The sequence below is a fragment of the Mustelus asterias genome, chromosome 21, assembly GCF_964213995.1.
Source record: "Mustelus asterias chromosome 21, sMusAst1.hap1.1, whole genome shotgun sequence".
Classification (NCBI taxonomy): Eukaryota; Metazoa; Chordata; class Chondrichthyes; order Carcharhiniformes; family Triakidae; genus Mustelus; species Mustelus asterias.
In genome coordinates this window covers 4950051-4973953 of record NC_135821.1, presented here as the reverse complement: position 1 = coordinate 4973953, position 23903 = coordinate 4950051, and the positions used below count along the sequence as shown (strand labels likewise).

General features: G+C 47.2%; 1 protein-coding gene across 1 annotated transcript; it reads left to right on the top strand.

Moving 5' to 3' along the window:
• Window positions 1-9222: 9222 nt before the first annotated feature.
• On the top strand, window positions 9223-18707 carry LOC144508888 (ferritin heavy chain-like). Its single transcript, XM_078237103.1, has 4 exons — window positions 9223-9463; window positions 12485-12631; window positions 16721-16846; window positions 18555-18707. The coding sequence occupies exons 1-4, from the start codon at window positions 9362-9364 to the stop codon at window positions 18705-18707; spliced, it is 528 nt and encodes a 175-aa protein (XP_078093229.1). The 5' UTR covers window positions 9223-9361.
• Window positions 18708-23903: the final 5196 nt, after the last annotated feature.

Genomic DNA, 23903 nt, shown 5'->3' with positions numbered 1-23903 from the left:
CACGGGCATTCAGCCTCTGATCTTCGGGTAAGCGTTCTCCAAGGTGGTCTTCATGACACACGACAACGCAGAATCGCTGAGCAGAAACTGATAGCCAAGTTCCGCACACATGAGGGCGGCCTCAACCGGGATCTTGGGTTCATGTCACACTATCTACGACTTGCCTGGGCTTGCAAAATCTCACAAACTGTCCTGGCTGGAGACAATACACATCTCTTTAACCTGTACTTAACCCTCTCTTCACTCACATGGTCTGTACCTTTAAGACTTGATTACCTGTAAAGACTCGCATTCCAACCATTATCTTGTAAATTGAGTTTGTGTCTGTATATGCCCTGTTTGTGAACACAAGTCCTCACTCACCTGATGAAGGAGCGAGACTCCGAAAGCTAGTGCTGCCAAATAAACCTGTTGGACTTTAACCTGGTGTTGTGAGACTTCTTACAATAAATGCTGATCAGCCAGTGACACCCATGTCCCCGATAAATAAATATTTTTTAAAAAGACACCAAAAGAGAAAATGCTGAAAAATTAAGGTTTCAGATTCCAGCATCCGCAGTAATTTGCTTTTATAAAAAAGACAGCCCACCTCGGCTAACAGAAGGAGATCATTTGGACCGCTCTCTGCAAGTTCAACTCAACTTAGCCCCCACTGCATTTGGATCACCCTATTGGTATTATCGCTGAACTATTAATCCAGAAATTCAGCTAATGTTCTGGGGACCCGGGTTCGAATCCCGCCACAGCAGCTGGTGGAATTTGAATTCAATAAAAAATATCTGGAATTAAGAATCTACTGATGACCAGGAAACCATTGTCGATTGTGGAAAAATCCATCTTGTTCACTAATGTCCTTCACTAACACTATATATTATGGTCTTAATTCCTGGGATGAGAGAGTTATCCTATTAAGAGAGACTAAATATTCTGGGTCTGTATTCCTTGGAGTGAGGGATGACCTTTATCAGACATATAACGTCCTGAGGGAGCTCGACAGAGTAGATGGTGAGATGTTTTCACGAGTGGGAGAGTCTCAAACAAGGGGACATCGCTACAAGATAAAGGGCCGCTCATTTAAAACTGAGGTGTGTAGAAATTTCTTTTCGCAGAGGGTGGTGAATCTCTGGAATTTTCTGCCCTAAAGAGGGGAGGCGATGGCCTAGTGGTATTATCACTAGATTATTAATCCAGAAACTCAGCTAATGTTCTGGTAGCCTGGGTGCGAATCCTGCCACGGTAGATGGAGGAATTCGAATTCGATTTAAAAAAAAATCTGGAATTAAGAATCTACTGATGACCATGAAACCATTGTTGGTTGTCGGAAAAATCCATCTGGTTCACTAATGTTCTTTAGGGAAGAAAATCTGCCGTCCTTACCCGGTCTGGCCTACATGTGACTCCAGAGCCACAGCAATGTGGTTGACTCTCAACTGCCCCTCCAAGGGCAACTAGGGATGGGCAATAAATGCTGGCCCAGCCAGCGACGCCCAAGTCCCATGAATGAATATAAAAACTCTTCTCCACTGCCCTTCAAATATTTTTCTCTTCGATTCAAATCCATTTGAAAATTCACAATTGAATCTTCCTTCATTCAGGCAACGCATTCCAGATCTTAGTCACTCACTGCCCAGGAAAAGATCTTCATTGAGCCGTCATGGCTTCTTCTCAATCATCTCAAATCAGCATCTTCAGCCTTTCTATCAATGGAAATTCTCTCAACCTCCCCTGTCCAGTCCACTCAGGATTCGGAATGCCTCTGTCAAATCTCCTCACGACCTTTCTGAGATGGAACAGGGCACACTTCATCTGAAACACTGACGTCTCAGCCACTCTTCTGCTCTGAAGAAGAGACAGGCAGACTCAAAACATTAACCCTGTTTCTCTCTCCACAGCTGATGCCAGACCTGCTGAGTTCATAGCATCGTAGAATCCCTACAGAGCAGAAAGAGGCCATTGGGCCCATCGAGCTTGCACCGAACAACACTTCCACCGAGGCCCTATCCCCGTAACCCCATGTATTTACCCTGCTAGTCCCCCTGACATTCAATTTAGCATGGCCAATCCACCTAACCTGCACATTGTTGGACATTAAGACGCAGTTTACCATGCCCAATCCACCTAACCTGCTTATCGTTGGACATTAAGGGACAATTTAGCATGGCCAATCCACCTAACCTGCACATCTTTGGACACTAAGACGCAGTTTAGCATGGCCAATCGACCTAACCTGCACATCGTTGGACACTAAGGGGCAATTTAGCATGTCCAATCCACCTAACTTGCATATATTTGGACACTAAAGGGCAATTTAGCATGGCCAATCCACCTAACCTGCACACCTTGGGACACTAAGGGGCAATTTAGCATGGCCAATCCACCTAACCTGCACATCTTTGGACACTAAGACGCAATTTAACATGTCCAATCCACCTAACCTGCATATCTTTGGACACTAAGGGGCAATTTAGCACGGCCAATCCACCTAACCTGCACATCTTTGGACACTAAGGGCAATTTAGCATGGCCAATCCACCTAACCTGCACACCTTGGGACACTAAGGGGCAATTTGGCATGGCCAATCCACCTAACCTGCTCATCGTTGGACACGAAGATGCAATTTAGCATGGCCAATCCACCTAACCTGCACATCTTTGGACTGTGGAAGGAAACCGGAGCACCCGGAGGAAACCCACGCAGACACGGGGAGAACGTCCACACACAGACAGTGACCCAGGGCTGGAATTGAGCCCGGGTCCTTGGCGCTGTGAGGCTGTAGTACTAACCGATATTATTAATTTCAGCTGCTGTGAAAATTTCGTCCCTAGTCGACTGGCCTGACTGAATTATCCATCCGGGGTTACATCACCTCTGCAACACCATCTTTTGCACATGGCGGCCAGACAGAAGAAGCTGAAAAGGATCTGGACGTGGCCTCCGGATAGTTCCGGGATGTGAATCAGAAGGTAGTGGGAATGGTTGGGTCTATTAGACCATAGCCAATAAAACAAAACAAGGAGGCCAGGAGTTCCGTTCCGAGACCGCTGAAGCAGAAACACAGCCCAGATTGTGCATAGCTACACAAAGGAATCTTTACATTCGCTGTGATTGGGGCATGGCCTATTCTCGCCTTTAGGCCGTGTTGGTACTTGTGAAAACTTGACTTTTCTTTCAAAAGTTAATTAGATGAAAGCAGTGTCTAAAAGCATCAAATATTGTGTGAGAAGGGACTGGGCGGGACCACTGCCCAGAGGCATGTGCAATTAACCATTCATTCATTTCAACATTGCTTAAGAAAAATTCACTCACATAATTTTAGGTTAAAAAAGAAATATTGCAAACCCTTCCAGGCACCAGATGTTAGGAAGGATGTGGAGGCATGAGAGAGAAAAGATTCATGAGAATGGATCCAGGATTTAGGAGAATTGGAGACATTGGGAACCCATCCTTTCTGGCTGTATCACAGCTTGGTGCAGCTCCTGCTCTGCCCAAGACCGCAAGAAGCTACAAAGGGTCATGAATGTAGCCCAATCCATCACGCAAACCAGCCTCACATCCATTGACTCTGTCTACACTTCCTGCTGCCTCGGCAAAGCAGTCAGCATAATTAAGGACCCCACGCATCCCGGACGTTCACTCTTCCACCAGTTTATTCATTAATCACAAATAAGCTTACATTAACACTGCAATGAAGTTACAGTGAAATTCTCCGAGCCACCACACTCTGACCACGCCTGTTCAGGCCTATGCACCTAACCAGCACATCTTTCAGACTGTGGGAGGAAACCAGAGCACCCGGAAGAAACCCACACAGACACGGGGAGAAAGTGCAGACTCCGCACAGATAGTGGCCCAAGCCGGGAGTCGAACCCAGGTCCCTGGCGCTGTGAGGCAGCAGTGCTAACCGCTGTATCACTGTGCCACCCCTCGTTACAATCATAGTTAGGGTGTAGAGAAAGATCAACTTAGTGCGAGGTAGGTCACAGACAGTGACCCAAGCCAGGAATTGAACCTGGGAACCTGGCTACACTTTCCACTGCCTCGGAAAAGCAGCCAGCATAATTAAGGACTCCACGCACCTGGATACACTCTCTTCCGCCTTCTTCCGTCGGGAAAAATGTACAAAAGGCTGAGGTCACGTACCAACCGACTCAAGAACAGCTTCTTCCCTGCTGCTGTCAGATTTTTGAATGGACCTACCCGGCATTCAGTTGATCTTTCTCTATATCCTAGCTATGACTGTAACACTACATTCTGCACTCTCTCCTTTCCTTCTCTATGAACGGTATGCTTTGTCTGTATAGCGCGCAAGAAACAATACTTTTCACTGTATGTTAATACAGGTGACAATAATAAATCAAATCAAAAATCAAAAGATTTCCTTCAGAGAAGGTCGAGAGGAGATTGGATAGAAGTATGAACCATCAGGGATCTGGACAGAGTAGACAGGAAGGAACTCTTCCCATTGGGAGAAGGATCGAGAGCTAGACAGCACAGGTTTAAAGTGACTGGCAAAAGAAGCAACAGAGACACAAGGTAAAATCCACCCGCACAGTGAGTGGTTAGGATTCGGAGTGCATTGCCTGAGAGTGTGGCGGAGGCAGGTTCATAGAATCCCTACAGTGCAGAAGGAGGCCATTTGGCCCATCGAGTTTGCACTGACCACAATCCCACCCAGACCCTATTCCCGTAATCTCAGTTATTTACCCTGCTAATCCCCTGACACTAAGGGGCAATTTAGCATGGCCAATCAACCTAACCTGCACATCTTTGGAGTGTGGGAGGAAACCGGAATACCTGGAGGAAACCCACGCAGACACGGGGAGAACGTGCAAACTCCACACAGACAGTGACCCAAGGCTGGAATTGAACCAGGGTCCCTGGCGCTGTGAGGCAGCAGTGCTAACCATTGTGTCACCGCGCCGCCCAAGGCTTTCCATGAGGAATTTGATCATTACCTGAGAAGGAAAGATTTGCAGGGTTACAGGGGAAAGGTAGGGGAGTAGCAAGAGATGACTGATGTGGAGTGTTTGAGGACACTGGATCTGTACTCGATGGACTTTAGTCGGATATGGGGGGATCTCGTGGAAACTTACAGAACCCTGAAAGGCCTGGATAGAGTGGATGTGGGGAAGATGTTTCCATTAGTCAGAGAGACTCGGATCCGAGGGCACAGCCTCAGAGTAAAGGGGCAATCCTTTGGAGGAATTTCTTCAGCCGGAGGGTGGTGAATCTGTGGAATCTATTGCCACAGAGGAGGCCGGGTCATTGAGTGTCTTTAAGACAGAGATGGATAGGCTCTTGATTGGTAAGAGAATCAAAGATTATGGGGAAAAGGCGGGAGAATGAGGTTGAGAAACTTATCAACTATGATTGAATGGCGGAGCTGACTCGATGGGTCGAATGGCCTAACTTTGCTGCTAAACCTTATGGTCTTATGGTCTAATTGAGACCAATGGGCCAAATGGCCTTCCCCCATACCATGGTGTAACAAAAAACCTGTTCGAGTTAATAGAGGATCTTGATTAGTCTTTGAGTAATGTATTAAAAATTTGAACTCAATTTCAAAAAAAGAATTTACTCAAAATGCATTGTGTTCTGTAGGGTTTTTTTTCTGAGCTTTCCCCTTGCTGTTGCTCTGGTCTCTCCCTAACTCTGCACTGTTCCTGCACCCGTGCTAATAGAATCCTGAGTAATATAGCCAAAACAGAAAGTGGTGATCAAAGTCTACTGGTTGACCACACTTGTGCACCGACCATGCTACCCGACTGAACTAAAACCTCCTACCCTTCCTGGGACCATATCCCTCCATTCCCATCCTAATCATGTATTTTTCAAGACGCCCCTTAAAAGTCACTAACATATCTGCTTCCACTCCCTCCCCCGGCAGCAAGTTCCAGGCACCCACCACCCTCTGTGTAAAAAACCTGCCTCATACATATCCTTTAAACCTTGCCCCTCGTACCTTAAACCTGTGCCCCCTAGTAATTGACTCTTCCACCCTGGGGAAAAAGCTTCTGACTATCCATTCTATCCATGCCCCTCATAATCTTGTAGACTTCTATCGGGTCGCCCCTCAATCTCCGTTGTTCCAGTGAGAACAAACCAAGTTTCTCCAACCTCTCCTCATAGCTAATGCCCTCCACAGCAGGCAACATCTTGGTAAATCTTTTCTGTACCCTCTCCAAAGCTTCCACATCCTTCTGGTAGTGTGGCGACCAGAATTGAACACTATATTCCAAGTGTGGCCTAACTAAGGTTCTATATATAAGGTTCAATGCTACTGGCCAATATTCAAGATGCAGAGAGGTGCCATGAGGCTGATTCTAACCCCTGGAGAGAATCATACAGCGCAGAAGAGGCCCTTCGGCCCATCGAGTCTGGACCGACATTTGAGAAACACCTGATCTCTCACCTAATCCCATTTACCAACACTTGGCCCATAGCCCTGAATGTTATGACATGCCAAGTGCTCATCCAGGTACTTTTTAAAGGATGTGAGGCAACCCACCTCTCCCTCGCGCTAACCTTGATATCCTTCAGGATGATGCGGCTGATTCTGAAACCTCATCAGCTTGGCAGCATGTTCCTGCTCCTCATGTTAGAATGTAACCGGTGACAACTTTGTATTGGATGTAATGTGACCAATGGTAACAAGCTGTAAGGGTCAGCTGACCCTCTAAACCATGGAATCAATGGTGTGATGGTCAGCTGACTCTCTATATATAAGAACCTGTTGGGAATTGTGGGGAGCTTGGAGTGGCCCAGGGCGAGGCCCCAAGTTTGGAGTAATGAAGTTTCTTTATTAAACCCTTTCTTTGATTTATAAGTTGGAGTAAGTTTTGTTATATTTTTATTGTCTGCATTTGAAGAGTTCCTTCCGAGGAAACACCTCAAACGACTGCTCCAGATAAAACCTGGCAAAGTTCCTCAAAGCAACATCATCCCGATCGAAGTAGTAAGATGGAAAACGAGAAGAAGAGCGAGTGGCGGCAGGATACAGAGCACCCTCACTACCCAAGGTGTGCGCCACCCCCACACAGACATACCCCACCCTTCTGTCACCATCGCTGTCGCCTACCGTTCACTACCTAACACGACTGAGAACACCACGGGGACCTCGGCCCATCAATATGCCAGCCCACAACATCTTCCCAGGGCAAATAAAAATGGCAAAGTGTCAGCTGTGCCCTCTTCCTTGAGTCAGAAGGTTATAGGTTATAGGTTAACACACCAACACAGCGGTTAGCACTGCTGCCTCACAGCGCCAGGGACCCGGGTTCGATTCTGACCTCGGGCCATTGTCTGTGTGGAGTTTGCACAATCTCCCCATATCTGCGTGAGTTTCCTCCGGGTGCTCCGGTTTCCTCCCACACTCCAAAGATGTGCAGGTTAGGGTGGATTGGCCGTGCTAAATTGTCCCTTGGTGTCCAAAGATATGTAGGTTAAGAGGGGTAAATATGCGGGGTTACAGGGTAAGCCTGGGTAGGAGATGGTGCATACACGATGGACCAAATGGCCTCCTTCTGCACTGTAGGGATTCTATGATTCCCCTAACTGCAGAAAATTACCTGGCATTAATGTAAAATGCTAGATTAGATCCAGGGGACACAATTTTCAACTGGTAAAAGGAAAATGTTGGACATTTTCATCCACGGAATCAATCTCTTGGAGGAGTCAGAGGGACAAAAACCCCCAAACACCTTTAATTGATGTGGGACAATGGTGGGGAGAGTGGAGTTTCAGATCTTCCTGATCAGTAAAGCAAAGATCTTTGCTATCTGGGATTATCTTCATATGCCAGTGGATGAACATTGGTCAGGTTAGCATATTTCTGTGTCCACTCCTTCGGTGATGGCATTAACTCAGCTGATATAAACTGCTCACTATAGAAACTAGAAGCAGGAATAGGTCATTTGGCCCTTCCAACCTGCTCCGCCATTCATTATGATCATAGCATAGCATCAAATTCAATATCCTGATCACCCCCTTCCCCCACCCATCCCTCGATCCCTTTAGCCCCAAGAGCTATTTCTAATTTCTTCTTGAAATCACACAATGTTTTGGCCCCCGCTGCTTTCTGTGGGAGTGAATTCCACACATTCACCACCCTCTGGGTGAAGAAATTTCTCCTCACCTCAGTCCTAAAAGGTTGACCCCTTATCCTCAAACTGTGACCCCTAGTTCTGGACTCCCCCACCATCAGGAACATTCTTTCTGAATTTTAGAGTCATGCAGGGCAGAAGGAGGCCATTCGGTCCATCAGGTCTACACCGACCATAATCCCATCCAGACCTTATCCCCGTAACCCCATGCATTTACCCTAGCTAGTCCCCCTAACAATAAGGAGCAATTTAGCACGGCCAATCCACCTAACCCGCACATCTTTGCACTGTGGGAGGAAATCGGAGCACCTGGAGGAAACCCACGCAGACACGGGGAGAATGTGCAAACTCCACACAGACAGTGACCCGAGGCTGGAAATTGAACCCGGGTCCATAGTGCTGTGAGGCAGCAGTGCTGTGCCACCGTGGCACCCAATGTCTAATCTACCCTGTCTAAACAAAGAACAAAGAAAATTACAGCACAGGAACAGGCCTTTTGGCCCTCCAAGCCTGCACCGACCATGCTGCTTGTCTGAACTTAAACCCCCTACCCCTTGCAGAGACCATATCGCTCTATTCTCATCCTATTCATGTATTTGTCAAGACGACCCTTAAAAGTCACGATCGTATCTGCTTCCACAACTTCCCCCGGCAGCGAGTTCCAGGCTTCCTCTGTGTAAAAAAAAAACTTGTGGAAAATCCTGTTAGAATTTTATAAATTTCCCCTTTCACTCTTCTAAACTCCAGCGAATATAATCCGAACCGACTTAGTATAACAACATACTTGTTAAGATGACTAACAGAAGATTGCCACACCCAGCATGTTGCTGAGTTCACCAGAATTCATTGTTAGTTGAATAGCTTAAAATAGGAAGAGAAAACTTTGATGCCAAGATGTCCCAGGCAATTAAACATCGGGAGGAGAGCTGGTGGGCAGCCAGGCAGAAGTGTCAATCTTTGCAAAGCCTCACGCCATTCCCCCCCTCCACCCCATCCCACCGCCCCCCCCCCACCGATTCCGCCCTCCTGACGACACCTGAGCCAAAGCAGCTGTCCCATTGGTTGAAAGAGCAGCCACTCACAGTGCTCGCAGTTCGAAGTTCAAGAGAGACGGTAGCTAAGTTGTATAAATTCAGGTGCCCCCTGAGACAGGTTTGCACACTGCTGCCTCTGCAAGGCCTCTCCACAGCAGCTACTCCTTGTCTCCTGTCAGCTCCGAAGACTGCCAAACGCCGATTATTTTTACCCCGCGTTGAGCATGGACCATAACATGCGTCTGAACTACCACAAGGACTGTGAGGGTGCGGTGAATCGCATGATTAACATGGAGCTCTACTCTTCCTACGTCTACCTCTCCATGGTGAGTCCTGCACTCAGAGCAAACCTTCTTAAGCTTGAAACTTGGGATGGCACGGTGGCACAGTGGTTAGCACTGCTGCCTCAAGGACTCAGGTTCGATTCCCAGCCTCAGGTCACTGTCTGTGTGGAGTTTGCACGTTCTCCCGGTGTCTGCGTGGGTTTCCTCCGCTTTCCTCCCACAGTTTAGTTTAGCTTATTTATTTATTGGTGTCACAAGTAGGCTTGCATTAACACTGCAATGAAGTTACTGCGAAAATCCCCCAGTCGCCACACTCCAACGCCGCTGGCTACACTGAGGGAGAATTTAGCACGGCCAATGCATCTAACCAGCACGTCTTTCAGACTGTGGGAGGAACCTGGAACACCCGGAGGAAACCCATGCAGACACGGGGAGAATGTGCAGACTCTGCACCCCACAGTGACCCAAGCTGGGAATCGAACCCGGGTCCCTGGCGCTGTGAGGCAGCAGTGCTAACCACTGTGCCACCATGCTGTGCAAATCTGAAAGACGTGCTGGTTAGGGTGCATTGGCCGTGCTAAATTCTCCCTCAGTGTACCTGAAAAGATGTTGGTGTGTGGCGACTAGGGGATTTTCACAGTAACTTCATTGCAGTGTTAATGTAAGCCTACTTGTGACACTAATAAATAAACTTTAACTTGAATGATGCTCCGTTTCCTCCCACAGTCCGAAAGACGTGCTGGTTAGGGTGCACTGGCCGTGCTAAAATTCTCCCTCAGTGTTACCCGAACAGGCGTCGGAGTGTGGCGACTAGGGGGTTTTGTCAGCTTTGACAAAGGGTCATCTGGACTTGAAACGTCAGCTCTTTTCTTTCCTGACTGATGCTGCAAGACCTGCTGAGATTTTCCAGTATTTAGTCTTTTGGTTTCAGATTCCAGCATCCGCAGTAATTTGCTTTTATTGATCCAGAAACTCAGCTAATGTGTTTATTTATGAATCCGAAAGACGTGCTGGTTAGTTGCATTGGCCGTGCTAAATTCTACCTCAGTGTATCCAAACAGGTGCCGGAGTGTGGCGACTAGAGGATTTTCACAGTAACTTCATTGCAGTGTTAAGTTAAAGTTTATTTATTAGTCACAAGTCAGGCTTACATTAACCCTGCAATGAAGTTACTGCGAAATTCCCCTAGTCGCCACGATCTGGTGCCTTTTCAGGACATTGCACCCTAACCAGCACGTCTTTCAGACTATGGGAGGAAACCGGAGCACCCGGAGGAAACCCACGCAGACACGGGGAGAACGTGCAGACTCCGCACAGACAGTGACCCGAGCCGGGAATCGAACCCAGCTCCCTGGCGCTGTGAAGCAGCAGTGCTAACCACTGTGCCACCCACTTTAGCACTGCTGCCCCTAATGTACTGCTTAATGTACTGTAATGTAATCCACTGCTGACACTTAATGTAAGCCCACTAATAAATGAATTTTAAACTTAATTCATGTGGGTATTTTGAAAAGCTATCTTTTCCCTTAACAGAGTCGGTGATGGCTTGTAGGAAACTTTTGTAATTTTGTCGAGATTAAAGTTTGAGAAATAATTTTTTCCCTCTCCTGTACCTGTGGCGTCTCCAGATACCCGTCATTCAGTGGGTTGAGAAAATCTGGGATTGGTTAAATCTGGGAAGCCGACATCCGAATCATCTTAGATGTTTTTAATGAGCGTAGGCTACATTCTTGGGTATGCCCTTTCACCTTGTGGTAAATGTCTGGGTGCTCCTGTTTAAATTAGCATTTAACGAATGTTATGAGTGTGCTTAATGGTCAAACCTCAATTTTGCAGATCTGAAGTTCTACATCCAAAGAAGTGCACGTTAGGTGGATTGGCCATACTAAATTGCCCCTTAGTGTCCAAAGATGAGCAAGTTAGGGGGATACTAATGGTTAATTTAGCATGGCCAATCCACCTAACCTGCACATCTTGGGACACTAAAGGGCAATTTAGCATGGCCAATCCACCTGTGCTGGTTAGGTGGCTGTGGCCCTGGAGTCACATGTAGGCCAGGCAGGGTAAGGACAGCAGATTTCCTTCCCTAAAGGGGACATTAGTGAACCAGTTGGGGTTTTCCAACAATCGACATTGGATTCAGGGTCATCAGTAGATTTTTAATTCCAGATTGGAATTGGCGGGATTCGAACCCGGGTCCCCAGAACATGAGCTGAGTTTCTGGATTAATAGTCTCCTGATAATACCACTGTACCATTGTGTCCCCATAAACTCAAGTGCAATTAGTGATGAATGGGGGCCTTTTAACTGACACTCATATACCATGATAAAAGATGGATGTTTTACAGCCCCCTGTGTATCTTATTCTGGGAAGCAAATTGTGGTGCCTGGCCCCTTTAAGGGACGATCATCTGAAAGGCTCACATGACCCAGGCTGACCAATCGGGAGCCAAGCTGGGGGCTTCACTCCAACTTGTCTGGACTTGCCCCGGCAGTTAGATCCTAGAGTCATGCCTGGAAGCATTGAATCTACAACGTTATCTTGGGAGGCGATGGCCTAGTGGTATTATCGCTAGACTATTAATCCAGAAACTCAGCTAATGTTCTGGGGACCCAGGTTCGAATCCCGCCACGGCAGATGGTGGAATTTGAATTCAGTGAAAAAAATAATCTGGAATTAAGAATCTACTGATGACCATGAAACCATTGTCGGAAAAAAACCCATCTGGTTCACTAATGTCCCTTTCGGGAAGGAAATCGGCCGTCTTCACCCAGTCTGGCCTCAGTGTGACTTCAGAGTCACAGCAATGTGGTTGACTCTCAACTGTCCTCCAAGGGCAACTAGGGATGGGCAATAAATGGTGGGCCCAGCCAGCGACGCCCATGTCCCACAAATGAATATTTAAAAAACCCTGTAATTATTTGGTATTCGTTGCTAAACGTCCAAGGTTGTTCTCAGCTGGTGTTGTCAAGTTACCTCACAGATCATCTCATTTTGGTAACCCATTGGATTCATTTTCCGGTTAATTATCCCCCCCTCCAACCCTGTCCACTATTCTGCAGTCATATTACTTTGACCGAGGTGATGTTGCCCTGGACAACTTTATGAAGTTCTTCAAGAAGCTGTCAGAAAAGGAACATGAACAAGCGGAGAAGCTGATGAGATTTCAGAACCAACGTGGTGGCCAGATCAACCTGCAAGACATCAAGGTTAGTGCGTAGAAAACAACCGTTTGGAGCATGCTTTCGTTATACGACGAATGTTGTGAACAGAGTCAGCTTGCCGGAAAAAGAGACATGTGGTCGAAGTTTTTCACCTTGCACTCATCAAGACATACCAAATTTCAAAGGGAACAACCACACAAGGAAAGGGTGCTAATTGGTTGGTGATTAGACTCTGGTTAGCCGAGGTGTTGACATGGAGAATGCACCAGGGAACAGTTAAACCCCAGTTGCATTTAAATTTAAAAAGGGCACGTCGACTCCAATTAGTCGAGACGTTGCCATGAAGAATTCACCATTGTCTCCAACCTCGCCAGTGTTTCATCAAAAACGGCACAATGCCTGGACGTATTCTTTCCGTTTGCAGAGGACAGTGCTCTGAATTTAAATATTGCATTTGCTACTGTTGCATCTGTCCTGTTGAGTCCTCGGTGAAAAGCTTTGACAGCACGTCTCTTTTTTCAGCAAATGGCCAAATTCCGCACTACAAAGTGACTCGGAGTCTACTTACTTGTTTTGGTAGAGTTTTCCATTCCGTCCTCTCCCTCCCCCCACAGCAGTTACTTCGGTGATGGGGGCAGATCACTACTGACTGCTGGTGGGAACTTCTGGCCACGCTGAAGTTAGTGGCCATTTGCGTTGCTCACCAGCAGAGCCATAGCAACATAGAAACTAGAAGCAGGAGTAGGCCATTCAGCCCTTCGAGCCTGCTCCGCCATCCATTTTGATCATGGCTGATCATCAAATTCAATATCCTGATTCCCCCCTTCCCCCATATCCCTTGATCCCTTTAGCCCCAAGAGCAATATCTAATTTCTTCTTGAAATCACACAACATTTTGGCCTCAACTACTTTCTGTGATAATGAATTCCACACATTCCCCACCCTCTGGGTGAAGAAACTTCTCCTCACCTCAGTTCTAAAAGGTTTACCCCTTATCCTCAAACTATGACCCCAATTCTGGACTCCCCCACAATTGGGAACATTCTTTCTGAATCTACCCTGGTTAGAATTTTATAAGTTTCTTTGAGATCGCCACACTCTGGCGCCTGTTCAGGTACACTGAGGGAGAATTTAGCAAGGCTAATGCACCTAACCAGGACACCTTTCAGACTGTGGGAGGTAACTGGAGCACCCGGAGGAAACCCACGCAGACACGTGTAGAATGTGCAGACTCCGCACAGGCAGTAACCTGAGCCTGGGATCGAACCCGAGTCCCTGGCATTGTGAGGCAGAATTTCAAGAAGTGTGAATGTAATCCTAACCGACTTAATCTCTCCTCATACGACAGACCTGCCATCCCAGGAATCAGCCTGGTAAACCTTTGCGGCACTCCCTCTATAGCAAGGACATCCTTCCTCAGATAAGCTGCCTAGAAATCAACCGCAGTGGTAGCGGGATGGGGGAGGGGGTGGTGGGGGGGGGAGGTGGGGGGATGTTGCCTTCAGCGGGACTGGAAGATCCCACCAGTGGGGAAGGGCTGGAAAATCCTACCCAAAAGCAAACTGCTTATTAACGCAGCCAGACTCCGGGAGAATTCTTGAACCAACCTGCTCGCTATTCACTACTTAATATCGAATCCAATTGAACAATGATAAGGAATATACCAGAGCAAGATGAAATGCTCTTCTGGGATTAGAATATAAACGTGTTGATACAACAGAAGTCTGCACTGTTTCTGTTTTCCTTTGCCTTACCCTCTGACATGTTTCATCACTGAATTTCCATGTTCCCTCAACTTTCCATTAGACGGGAATTTTGTGGTTTTTGAAATTTTCATTGAATCATAGAATTCCTGCAGTGCAGAAGGAGGACATTCTAATATATCTGGAATTTAGAATCTACTGATGATCAACCATTGCCGATTGTTGGAAAAACCCATCTGGTTCACTAATGTCCTTTAGGGGAGGAAATCTGCCGTCCTTTCCCGGTCTGGCCTACATGTGACTCCAGAGCCACAGCAATGTGGTTGACTCTCAATTGCCCTCCAAGGGCAACTAGGGATGGGCAATAAATGCTGGCCCAGCCAGCGACGCCCATGTGTCATGAATGAATGGAAAAAAATTCAGCCCATCGAGTCTACACCAACCACAATTGCACCCAGGCCCTAAACCTGTAACCCCACACATTTGCCCTGCTAATCCCCCTGACACTAGGATCAATTTAGCATGGCCAATCCACCTAACCCGAACATCTTTGGACTGTGGGAGGAAACCGGAGCACCCGGAGGAAACCCACGCAGACACGGGGAGAATGTGCAAACTCCACGCAGACAGTGACCCAAGCCAGGAATTGAACCTGGGTCTCTGGCACTGTGAGGCAGAAGTGCTAACCACTGTGCCACCGTACTGCCCTCAGTCAATGGATTCAAGAAAGAGATAGATAAATATTGGATCGAAAGTGGGATAAAGGGCTATGGGAAAAAGGCAGGGAAGTGGAGTTAGGATGAGATGGAGATCAGCCATGATCATATAGGATTGAGGATATAGGATTGGAGGATAGCTAATGTTGTCCCGTTATTTAAGAAGGGTTGGAAGGATAACCCGGGTAATTATAGGCCGGTGAGCTTGACGTCCGTGGTAGGGAAGTTGTTGGAGAGGATTCTTAGAGACAGGATGTATGCGCATTTAGAAAGGAATAAACTCATTAACGATAGTCAGCATGGTTTTGTGAGAGGGAGGTCCTGCCTCACTAACCTGGTGGAGTTTTTTGAAGAAGTGACTAGAATGGTTGACGAGGGAAGGGCCGTGGATGTCGTCTATATGGACTTTAGTAAAGCGTTTGACAAAGTCCCTCATGGTAGGTTGGTGCAAAAGGTTGGATCTCATGGGAGAAAGGGGGAGGTGGCTAGATGGGTGGAGAACTGGCTTGGTCACAGAAGACAGAGGGTGGTAGTGGAAGGGTCTTTTTCCGGCTGGATGCCTGTGACTCGTGGTGTTCCACACGGCTCTGTATTGGGACCTCTGCTGTTTGTGATTTATATAAACGATCTGGAAGAAGGTGTAACTGGGGTGATCAGTAAGTTTGCAGACGACACAAAAATGGCTGGACTTGCAGATAGTGAGGAACATTGTCAGAAGCTACAGAAGGATATAGATAGGCTGGAAATTTGGGCAAAGAAATGGCAGATGGAGTTCAACCCAGATAAATGCGAAGTGATGCATTTTGGTAGAACTAACGTCGGGGGGAGCTATACGATAAATGGCAGAACCATAAAGGGTGTAGATACGCAGAGGGACCTGGGTGTGCAAGTCCACAGATCCTTGAAGGTGGCGTCACAGGTGGAGAAGGTAGTGAATAAGGCATATGGCATGCTTGCCTTTATAGGACGGGGCATAGAGTATAAAAGTTGGGGTCTGATGTTGCAGTTGTATAGGACGTTGGTTTGGCCGCATTTGGAATACTGCGCCCAGTTCTGGTCGCCACACTACCAGAAGGATGTGGAGGCTTTAGAGAGAGTGCAGAGGAGGTTTACCAGGATGTTGCCTGGTATGGAAGGGCTTAGTTATAAGGAGAGATTGGGTAAACTGGGGTTGTTCTCACTGGAAAGACGGAGGATGAGGGGTGACCTAATAGAGGTGTATAAAATTATGAAAGGCATAGATAGGGTGAACGGTGGGAAGCTTTTTCCCAGGTCGGTGGTGACGTTCACGAGGGGTCATAGGTTCAAGGTGAAGGGGGGGAAGTTTAACACGGATATCAGAAGGATGTATTTTACACAGAGGGTGGTGGGGGCCTGGAATGCGCTGCCGGGCAAGGTGGTGGAGGCAGACACACTGGGAACGTTTAAGACTTATCTAGACAGCCACATGAACGGAGTGGGAATGGAGGGATACAAAAGAATGGTCGAGTTGGGACCAGGGAGCGGCGCGGGCTTGGAGGGCCGAAGGGCCTGTTCCTGTGCTGTATTGTTCTTTGTCCTTTGTTCTTTGTATAGAATGGGGCTCACCAAGGCCCTGTGTAATTGCAGCAAAACATCCCTGCTTCTGTACTCGAATCCTCTTGATATGAAGGCCATTTGTGCTTCCTTGTACGTATGTCTGACTATCACTAACTGGGCTATACTTCACACTGCAGAGACCAGAGCAAGATGACTGGGACAATGGGCTGCAGGCAATGCAATGTGCTCTACAACTTGAGAAGAACATTAATCAAAGCCTGTTGGAGTTATACAAAGTGTCCAAGGATAGATCTGACCCTCATGTAAGTATTCAGAGAAAAATAAATCTAGGAATGTAGGGTTTTGGGAATTCAACATGCACCATGAGATACATTGGTCGAAAGAGATTTAGATTTATACCTTAAACTGATTTTGATTTGATTTATTATTGTCACATGTATAAGTGTACAGTGAAAAGTATTGTTTCCTGCACGCTGCACAGACGAAGAGAAGGAAACGAGAGAGTGCAGAATGTAGTGTTACAGTCACAGCTAAGGTGTAGAGAAAGATCAACCTAATGCAAGGTAGGTCCATTCAACAATCTGACGGCAGCAGGGAAGAAGCTGTTCTTGAGTTGGTTGGTACGTGACCTCAGACTTTTGTATCTTTTTCCCGACGGAAGCCAGTGGAAAGTGAAGACAGAGTCAATGGATGGGAGGCTGGTTTGAGTGACGGACTGGGCTACATTCACAACTTTTTGTAGTTTCTTGCAGCCTTGGGCGGAGCAGGAGCCATACCAAGCTGTGATACAACCAGAAAGAATGCTTTCTATGGTGCATCTGTAAAAGTTGGTGTGAGTCGTAGCTGAGATGCCAGATTTCCTTAGTCTTTTGAGAAAGTAGAGGCGTTGGTGAGCTTTATAGAGTCATAGAGGTTTACAGCATGGAAACAGGCCCTTCGGCCCAACTTGTCCATGCCGCCCCTTTTTTAACCCCTAAGCTAGTCCCAATTGCCCACGTTTGGCCCATATCCCTCTATACCCATATTATCCATGTAACTGTCTAAATGCTTTTTAAAAGACAAAATTGTACCCGTCTCTAATACTACCTCCGGCAGCTCATTCCAGACACTCACCAGGTTAGGTGGATTGACCATGCTAAATTGCCTCTTAGTGTCCAAAGATGTGTAATTTTAAAGTTTATTTATTCGTGTCACAAGTAGGCCTTCTTGAATCGCTGCAGTCCATGTTCTGTGGGTTGACCCACAATGCCATTAGGGAGGGAATTCCAGGATTTTGACCCAGTGACTGTGAAGGAACAGCCGATATATTTCCAAGTCAGGATGGTGAGTGGCTTGGAGGGGAACTTGCAGGTGGTGGTGTTCCCATTTATCTGCTGCCCTTGTCCTTTTAGATGGACTCAATAGAGTCCTACAGTGCAGAAGGAGGCCATTTGGTCCATCGAGACTGCACTGATGACAATCCCACCCAGACCATATCCCCATAAGCCCATGTATTTACCCTAGCTAGTGCCCCTGACATGAAGAGACAATTTAGCATGGCCAATCCACCTAACAAATAACTACAAAAGGTCGTGAATGCAGCCCAATCCATCACGCAAACCAGCCTTCTATCCATTGACTCTGTTTACACTTCTCGCTGCCTCAGCAAACAGCCAGCATAATTAAGGACCCCACACACTCCGGACATTCTCTCTTCCACCTTCTTCCTTCGGGAAAAAGATACAAAAGCCTGAGGTCGCGTACCAACCGACTCAAGAACAGCTTCTTCCCTGCTGCCATCAGACTTTTGAATGGACCTACCTCGCATTAAGTTGATCTTTCTCTACACTTTGGCTATGACTGTAACACTACATTCTGCACTCTCTCGTTTCCTTCTCTATGAACGGTATGCTTTGTCTGTATAGCGGGCAAAAAACAAGACTTTTCACTGCATGTTAATACATGTGACAATAATAAATCAAATCAAATCAAATCAAATATGTTCTGACCGATGCTTTTGTTTACTTCCAGTTGTGTGAATTCCTGGAGGTGCACTACTTGGAAAAACAAGTCAAGACTATCAAGAAACTTGGGGACCACGTAACCAACTTGCTTCGCCTGGGTTCCCCCCAGAGTGGCACGGCTGAATACCTGTTCAACAAGCACACCTTGGGGGCAGAGTAGAGAATGCAACAGCAATCCTTCACCTCTCACCCTGAACGCAGAGATATCTATTTCTCAACAAGCATTCTCCCATCTCCCCCACCGACCCACCCCCGAATAAATATTGATCAGTTCTAGAATTCTCTATCATTTGATGTCTGTTAGAAAACTTCTCCGTGTTTCCCATAGTTTGTTTTTGCAATTGATGTTGCAGGGTTGTGGAAACGCTCTCATTGGCTAATTTGGCAGCAAGGTCAAAACAAGTCCCGGAATCTGATGGAATGATTAATTGTCACCTATAACACATTAGAAGACGTTTGGCCAACATTTACTGACTGAAAAGAAGTATGAGCAGAAGTAGGTCATAGGGATTCTTGAGCCTGATTCCCATTCATAGAATCCCGACAGTGCAGGAGGAGGCCATTCGGCCCATCGAGTCTGCACCAACTCTCCGATAGAGCATCCAACTCAGGCCCACCTCCTTGCCCTATCCCTGCAACCCCACACATTTACCCTGCTAATCCCCCTACTCTACACACCTTGGGATGCTAAGGGGCAATTTAGCATGGCCAATCCACCTAACCTGCACATCTTTGCACACTAAGGGGAAATTTAGCATGGCCAATCCACCTAACCTGCACATCTTTGCACACTAAGGGGCAATTTAGCATGGCCAATCCACCTAACCCACACATCTTTGGAGTGTGGGAGGAAACTGGAGCACTCGGAGGAAACCCACGCAGACACGGGGAGAATGTGCAAACTCCACACAGACAGTGACCCAAGCCGGGAATCGAACCCGGGTCCCTGGTGTTGTGAGGCAGCAGTGCTAACCACTGTGCCACCGTGCCGCCGGGGGGCAAGTGGGACCTGAAAATCCCACCCTTAGGGCGGAATGGTACCGGCATGTCCGCCCAAGGATCATTTGATCCCACCCGAGGCCAATGGAGAATGCCGTTCTCCGAGCCTCGCCCGCCCCCGGAATCGGGGCAGGCGTGCCAGTAAAATTCCACCCTTAGTGTTCAAGAATGTTGACCTCAGTCTTGAATATACTCAATGATTGAGTTTTGATAGCCTGCAGTTCTGGATAAAATTGGAAGATGTGTACTTGAGATTCCTCACCCACAATGTGACGTGCCGTCCAGGGCATGACTGAGAGCTTCCTTCTCCCAGGTGACTCCCCACCCCGCTTCTGGCCTTCTCTGTCCATATGTGGAACTGCAACATGGAAACAGACCATAAAGTCCTTGTTGGTGTTCACTCCCCCTCCTGCCTTTGCCCAGATGTAGCAAGATATATACGTCTTAAAATCCAGATGTTGAGAACAGCGTAACATTGGGATGTCTTGCCAAGAGAGATCACTCGCCCTGTAACCAGTAATGAGCACTCACTGCCATCAAATGTAATTCAAAGGATTTATCAATAAAACAGACCATGGAAACTTTAGTTGTTGCGTGTTTTATTTTTTGTAAATAAGATCTGTCGCTGTAAACGCTCTGGGCCGAACCTTACCAGCGTCCAGGTCGGCAGGATTTTCCCAACCTGCCGCAGTGAATGCTGGCCACCAAATTCTCCGGCCCCGCCGCAGTGGGAGCGTGGCGTGAACGGCTGGTAAGATCGCGCCCCTTCACTCCATCAGTGACTGGATGGGGTAGAATTTATCCACCTATTTATTTAGCTACATTTATTTATCTGGCTAGGGGCGGCACGGTGGCACAGTGGTTGGCACTGCTGCCTCACAGCGCCAGGGATCTGGGTTCAATTCCAACCTCGGGTCACTGTCTGTGTGGAGTTTGCACGTTCTCCCCATGTCTGCGTGGGTTTCCTCCGGGTGCTCCGGTTTCCTCCCATAGTCCAAAAGATGTGCGGGTTAGGTGGATTGGCCGTGCTAAATTGCCTCTTAATGTCCAAAGATGTGTAGGTTAGGTGGATTGGCCATGGCTAAATTGCCTCTTAATGTCCAAAGATGTGTAGGTTAGGTGGATTGGCCATGCTAAATTGCCTCTTAATGTCCAAAGATGTGTAGGTTAGGTGGATTGGCCATGGCTAAATTGCCTCTTAATGTCCAAAGATGTGTAGGTTAGGTGGATTGGCCATGGCTAAATTGCCTCTTAATGTCCAAAGATGTGCAGGTTAGGTGGATTGGCCATGGCTAAATTGCCTCTTAATGTCCAAAGATGTGTAGGTTAGGTGGATTGGCCATGGCTAAATTGCCTCTTAATGTCCAAAGATGTGTAGGTTAGGTGGATTGGCCATGCTAAATTGCCTCTTAGTGTCCAAAGGTGTGTAATTTTAAAGTTTATTTATTAGTGTCACAAGTAGGCTTACATTAACACTGCAATGAAGTTACTGCGAAAATCCACTAGTCGCCACACTCCGGCGCCTGTTCGGGTACACTGAGGGAGAATTTAGCATGCACCTAACCAGCACGTCTTTCAGAATGTGGGAGGAAACCGGAGCACCTGGAGGAAACCAATGCAGACACGGGGGGGGGTGGAGGGAGAACATGCAGACTCCCCGTGGGGAGTGACCCAAGCCGGGTATCAAACTCGGGGTCCCTGGCATTATGAGGCAGCAGTGCTAACGACTGTGCCATCCCGTTAGAGGGGATGGCCATGATGAATTAGCCCTTAGTGTCAGGAGGATTAGCAGGGTAAATAGGTAGGATTACGGGGATAGGGCTTGGGTGGGATTGTTGTTGGTGCAGGCTCGATGGGCCAAATGGCCATCTTCTGAACTGTAGGGATTCTATGATTATCCGGTCTTGTCTGTGACAGGACCCGAGAACAGAAACTTTGGTTTTCCAGCCAAAATTCCATTCACTTTCAGTTACTCCGGAAAATTCCATGTGCAAACGAGGATGGAAGATTTTGACATTAATTCCACACCAGCCATCTACCTTGGTCACTTATTTTACTTCATTCATCTCTTCTTAAGATGCAACAAATTTGCCCAACGAGAACAGAGAATTGGTCTCACTGACATTTAGAATTACACGCTTAGAGGAGCCAATGGCCTAGTGGTATTATCGCTCGACAATTAATCTGGAAACTCAGCTAATGTTCCCGGGGACCTGGGTTCAAACCCCGCCATGGCTAGATGGTGGAATTGGAATTCAATAAAAAATATCTGGTATTAGGGATCTACTGATGACAATTGTTGGGGAAAAACCCTTCATTTGATTTATTATCGTCATATGTATTAGTATACAGTGAGAAGTATTGTATCTTGCGCGCTATACAGCCAAAGCATACTGTTCATAGAGAAGGAAATGAGAGAGTACAGAATGTAGTGTTACAGTCATAGCTAGGGTGTAGAGGAAGATCAACTTAATGCAAGGTAAATCCATTCAAAAGTCTGACAGCAGTAGGGAAGAAGCTGTTCTTGAGTCGGTTGGTAAACCCATCTGGTTCACTAATGTCCTTTAGAGAAGGAAATCTGCCGTCCTTACCTGGTCTGGCCTACATGTGACTCCAGAGCCACAGCAATGTGGTTGACTCTCAACTGCCCTCTGAAAAGTCCTAGCAAGCCACTCAGTTGACTCAAGTAAGTGGCTCACCACCACCTTCTCAAGGGCAACTAGGGTTGGGCAATAAATGCTCGCCCTGCCCGTGTCCAACGAATAAAAAAAAGCCCTGAAAGTACTCTGAAAAAGGGTCATCCAGACTCGAAACATTGGCTCTGTTTCTCTCTCCACAGGTGCCAGGGTTCGATTCCGGCCTTGGGTCACTATTTGTGTGGAGTCTGCACGTTCTCCCCCTGCCTGCGTGGGTTTCTTCCGGCTGCTCCGGTTTCCACCCACAGTCCAAAGATGTGTAGGTTAGATGGATTGGCCATGCTAAATTGACCCTTAGTGTCAAAGGGTTTAGCAGTGTAAATATGCTGGTCATGGGGGATAGGGTCGGATGCAGGCTCGATGGGCTGAAAGGCCTCTTTCTGCATTGTAGGGATACGGTTATAGAAAAAAGGGGGATGTTCAACTCTGTACATACAATAATGTTGACCATGAAACTGTAGGATTGTCATCAAAACTCACCTGGTTCACAAACGGGTAGGAAATCTGAAATTCTTACCAGGTCTGGCCTACATGTCACTCCAGAGCTATGGCACGGTGGCACAGTGGTTAGCTCACAGCACCCGGGACCGATTCCAGCCTCGGGACACTGTATGTGCAGAGTCTGCACGTTCTCCCTGTATCTATGTGGGTTTCCTTGGGTGCTCCGCTTTCCTCCCACACTCCAAAGGTGTGCGGGTTAGGTGGATTGGCCATGCTAACTTGTCCCTCAGTGTTCCAAGGTGTGTAGGTTGGATGGATTAACCATGGTAAATATGTGAAGGAACGGGGATAGGGCCTGGGTGGGATTGTTGTCAGTGCAGGCTCAATGGGCCAAGTGGCCTCCTTCTGCACTGTTGGGATCCTATGATCACTGTCCTGTGTCAGCTACCCCTGATATTCCTCCAACGCTGCAGGAAATTCACTTTGGCAATGCTAAATTGCCATTAATGACCCAAGATGTGTAGATTCGACGAATCAGCAGGGTACATACATAGGGTTACAGGGATAGGGCGGAGGAGAGGGCCTGGGTAAGATACTCTGTCAGACTTGATGGGCCGAATGGCCTCATTCTGCACTGTGGAGATTCTATGATAACTATCATGAATTGTCGTAAAAACCCATCTGGTTCATAAATACCCTTTATAGGAAGGATATCTGCCACTCTTACTTGATTTTCAGACACACAGCAATCTTTTTTTATTAATTCGTGGGACATGGGCGTCGCTGGTTGGCCAGCATTTATTGCCCATCCCTAGTTGCCCTTGGACGGTAGTTGAGAGTCAACCACATTGCTGTGGCTCTGGAGTCACATGTAGGCCAGACCGCCAGACCGGGTAAGGACAGCAGATTTCCTTCCCTAAAGGACATTCGTGAACCAGATGGGTTTTTCGGACAATTGACAATGGTTTTATGGTCATCAGTAGATTCTTAATTTCAGATATATTTTATTGAATTCAAATTCCACCATCTGCCGTGGCGGGATTCGAACCTGGGTCCCCAGAATATTAGCTGAGTTTCTGGATTAATAGTCTAGCAATAATACCAGTAGGCCATCGCCTCCCCAATTTGGTGACTGTAGTCTTGGGGGGGATAATGTTCAAGATGAATAAAGATCAAACTGTCATGTTGGAAATACCAATGTTAGTTCCAATGCAATGCGT

Coding starts and splice junctions, on each gene's coding strand:
- LOC144508888 (XM_078237103.1), top strand. CDS start 9,362: ATGGACCATAACATGCGTCTGAACTACCACAAGGACTGTGAGGGTGCG. Junction 12,632..16,720: donor TCAACCTGCAAGACATCAAG/GTTAGTGCGTAG, acceptor TTCACACTGCAG/AGACCAGAGCAAGATGACTG. Junction 16,847..18,554: donor AGGATAGATCTGACCCTCAT/GTAAGTATTCAG, acceptor GTTTACTTCCAG/TTGTGTGAATTCCTGGAGGT.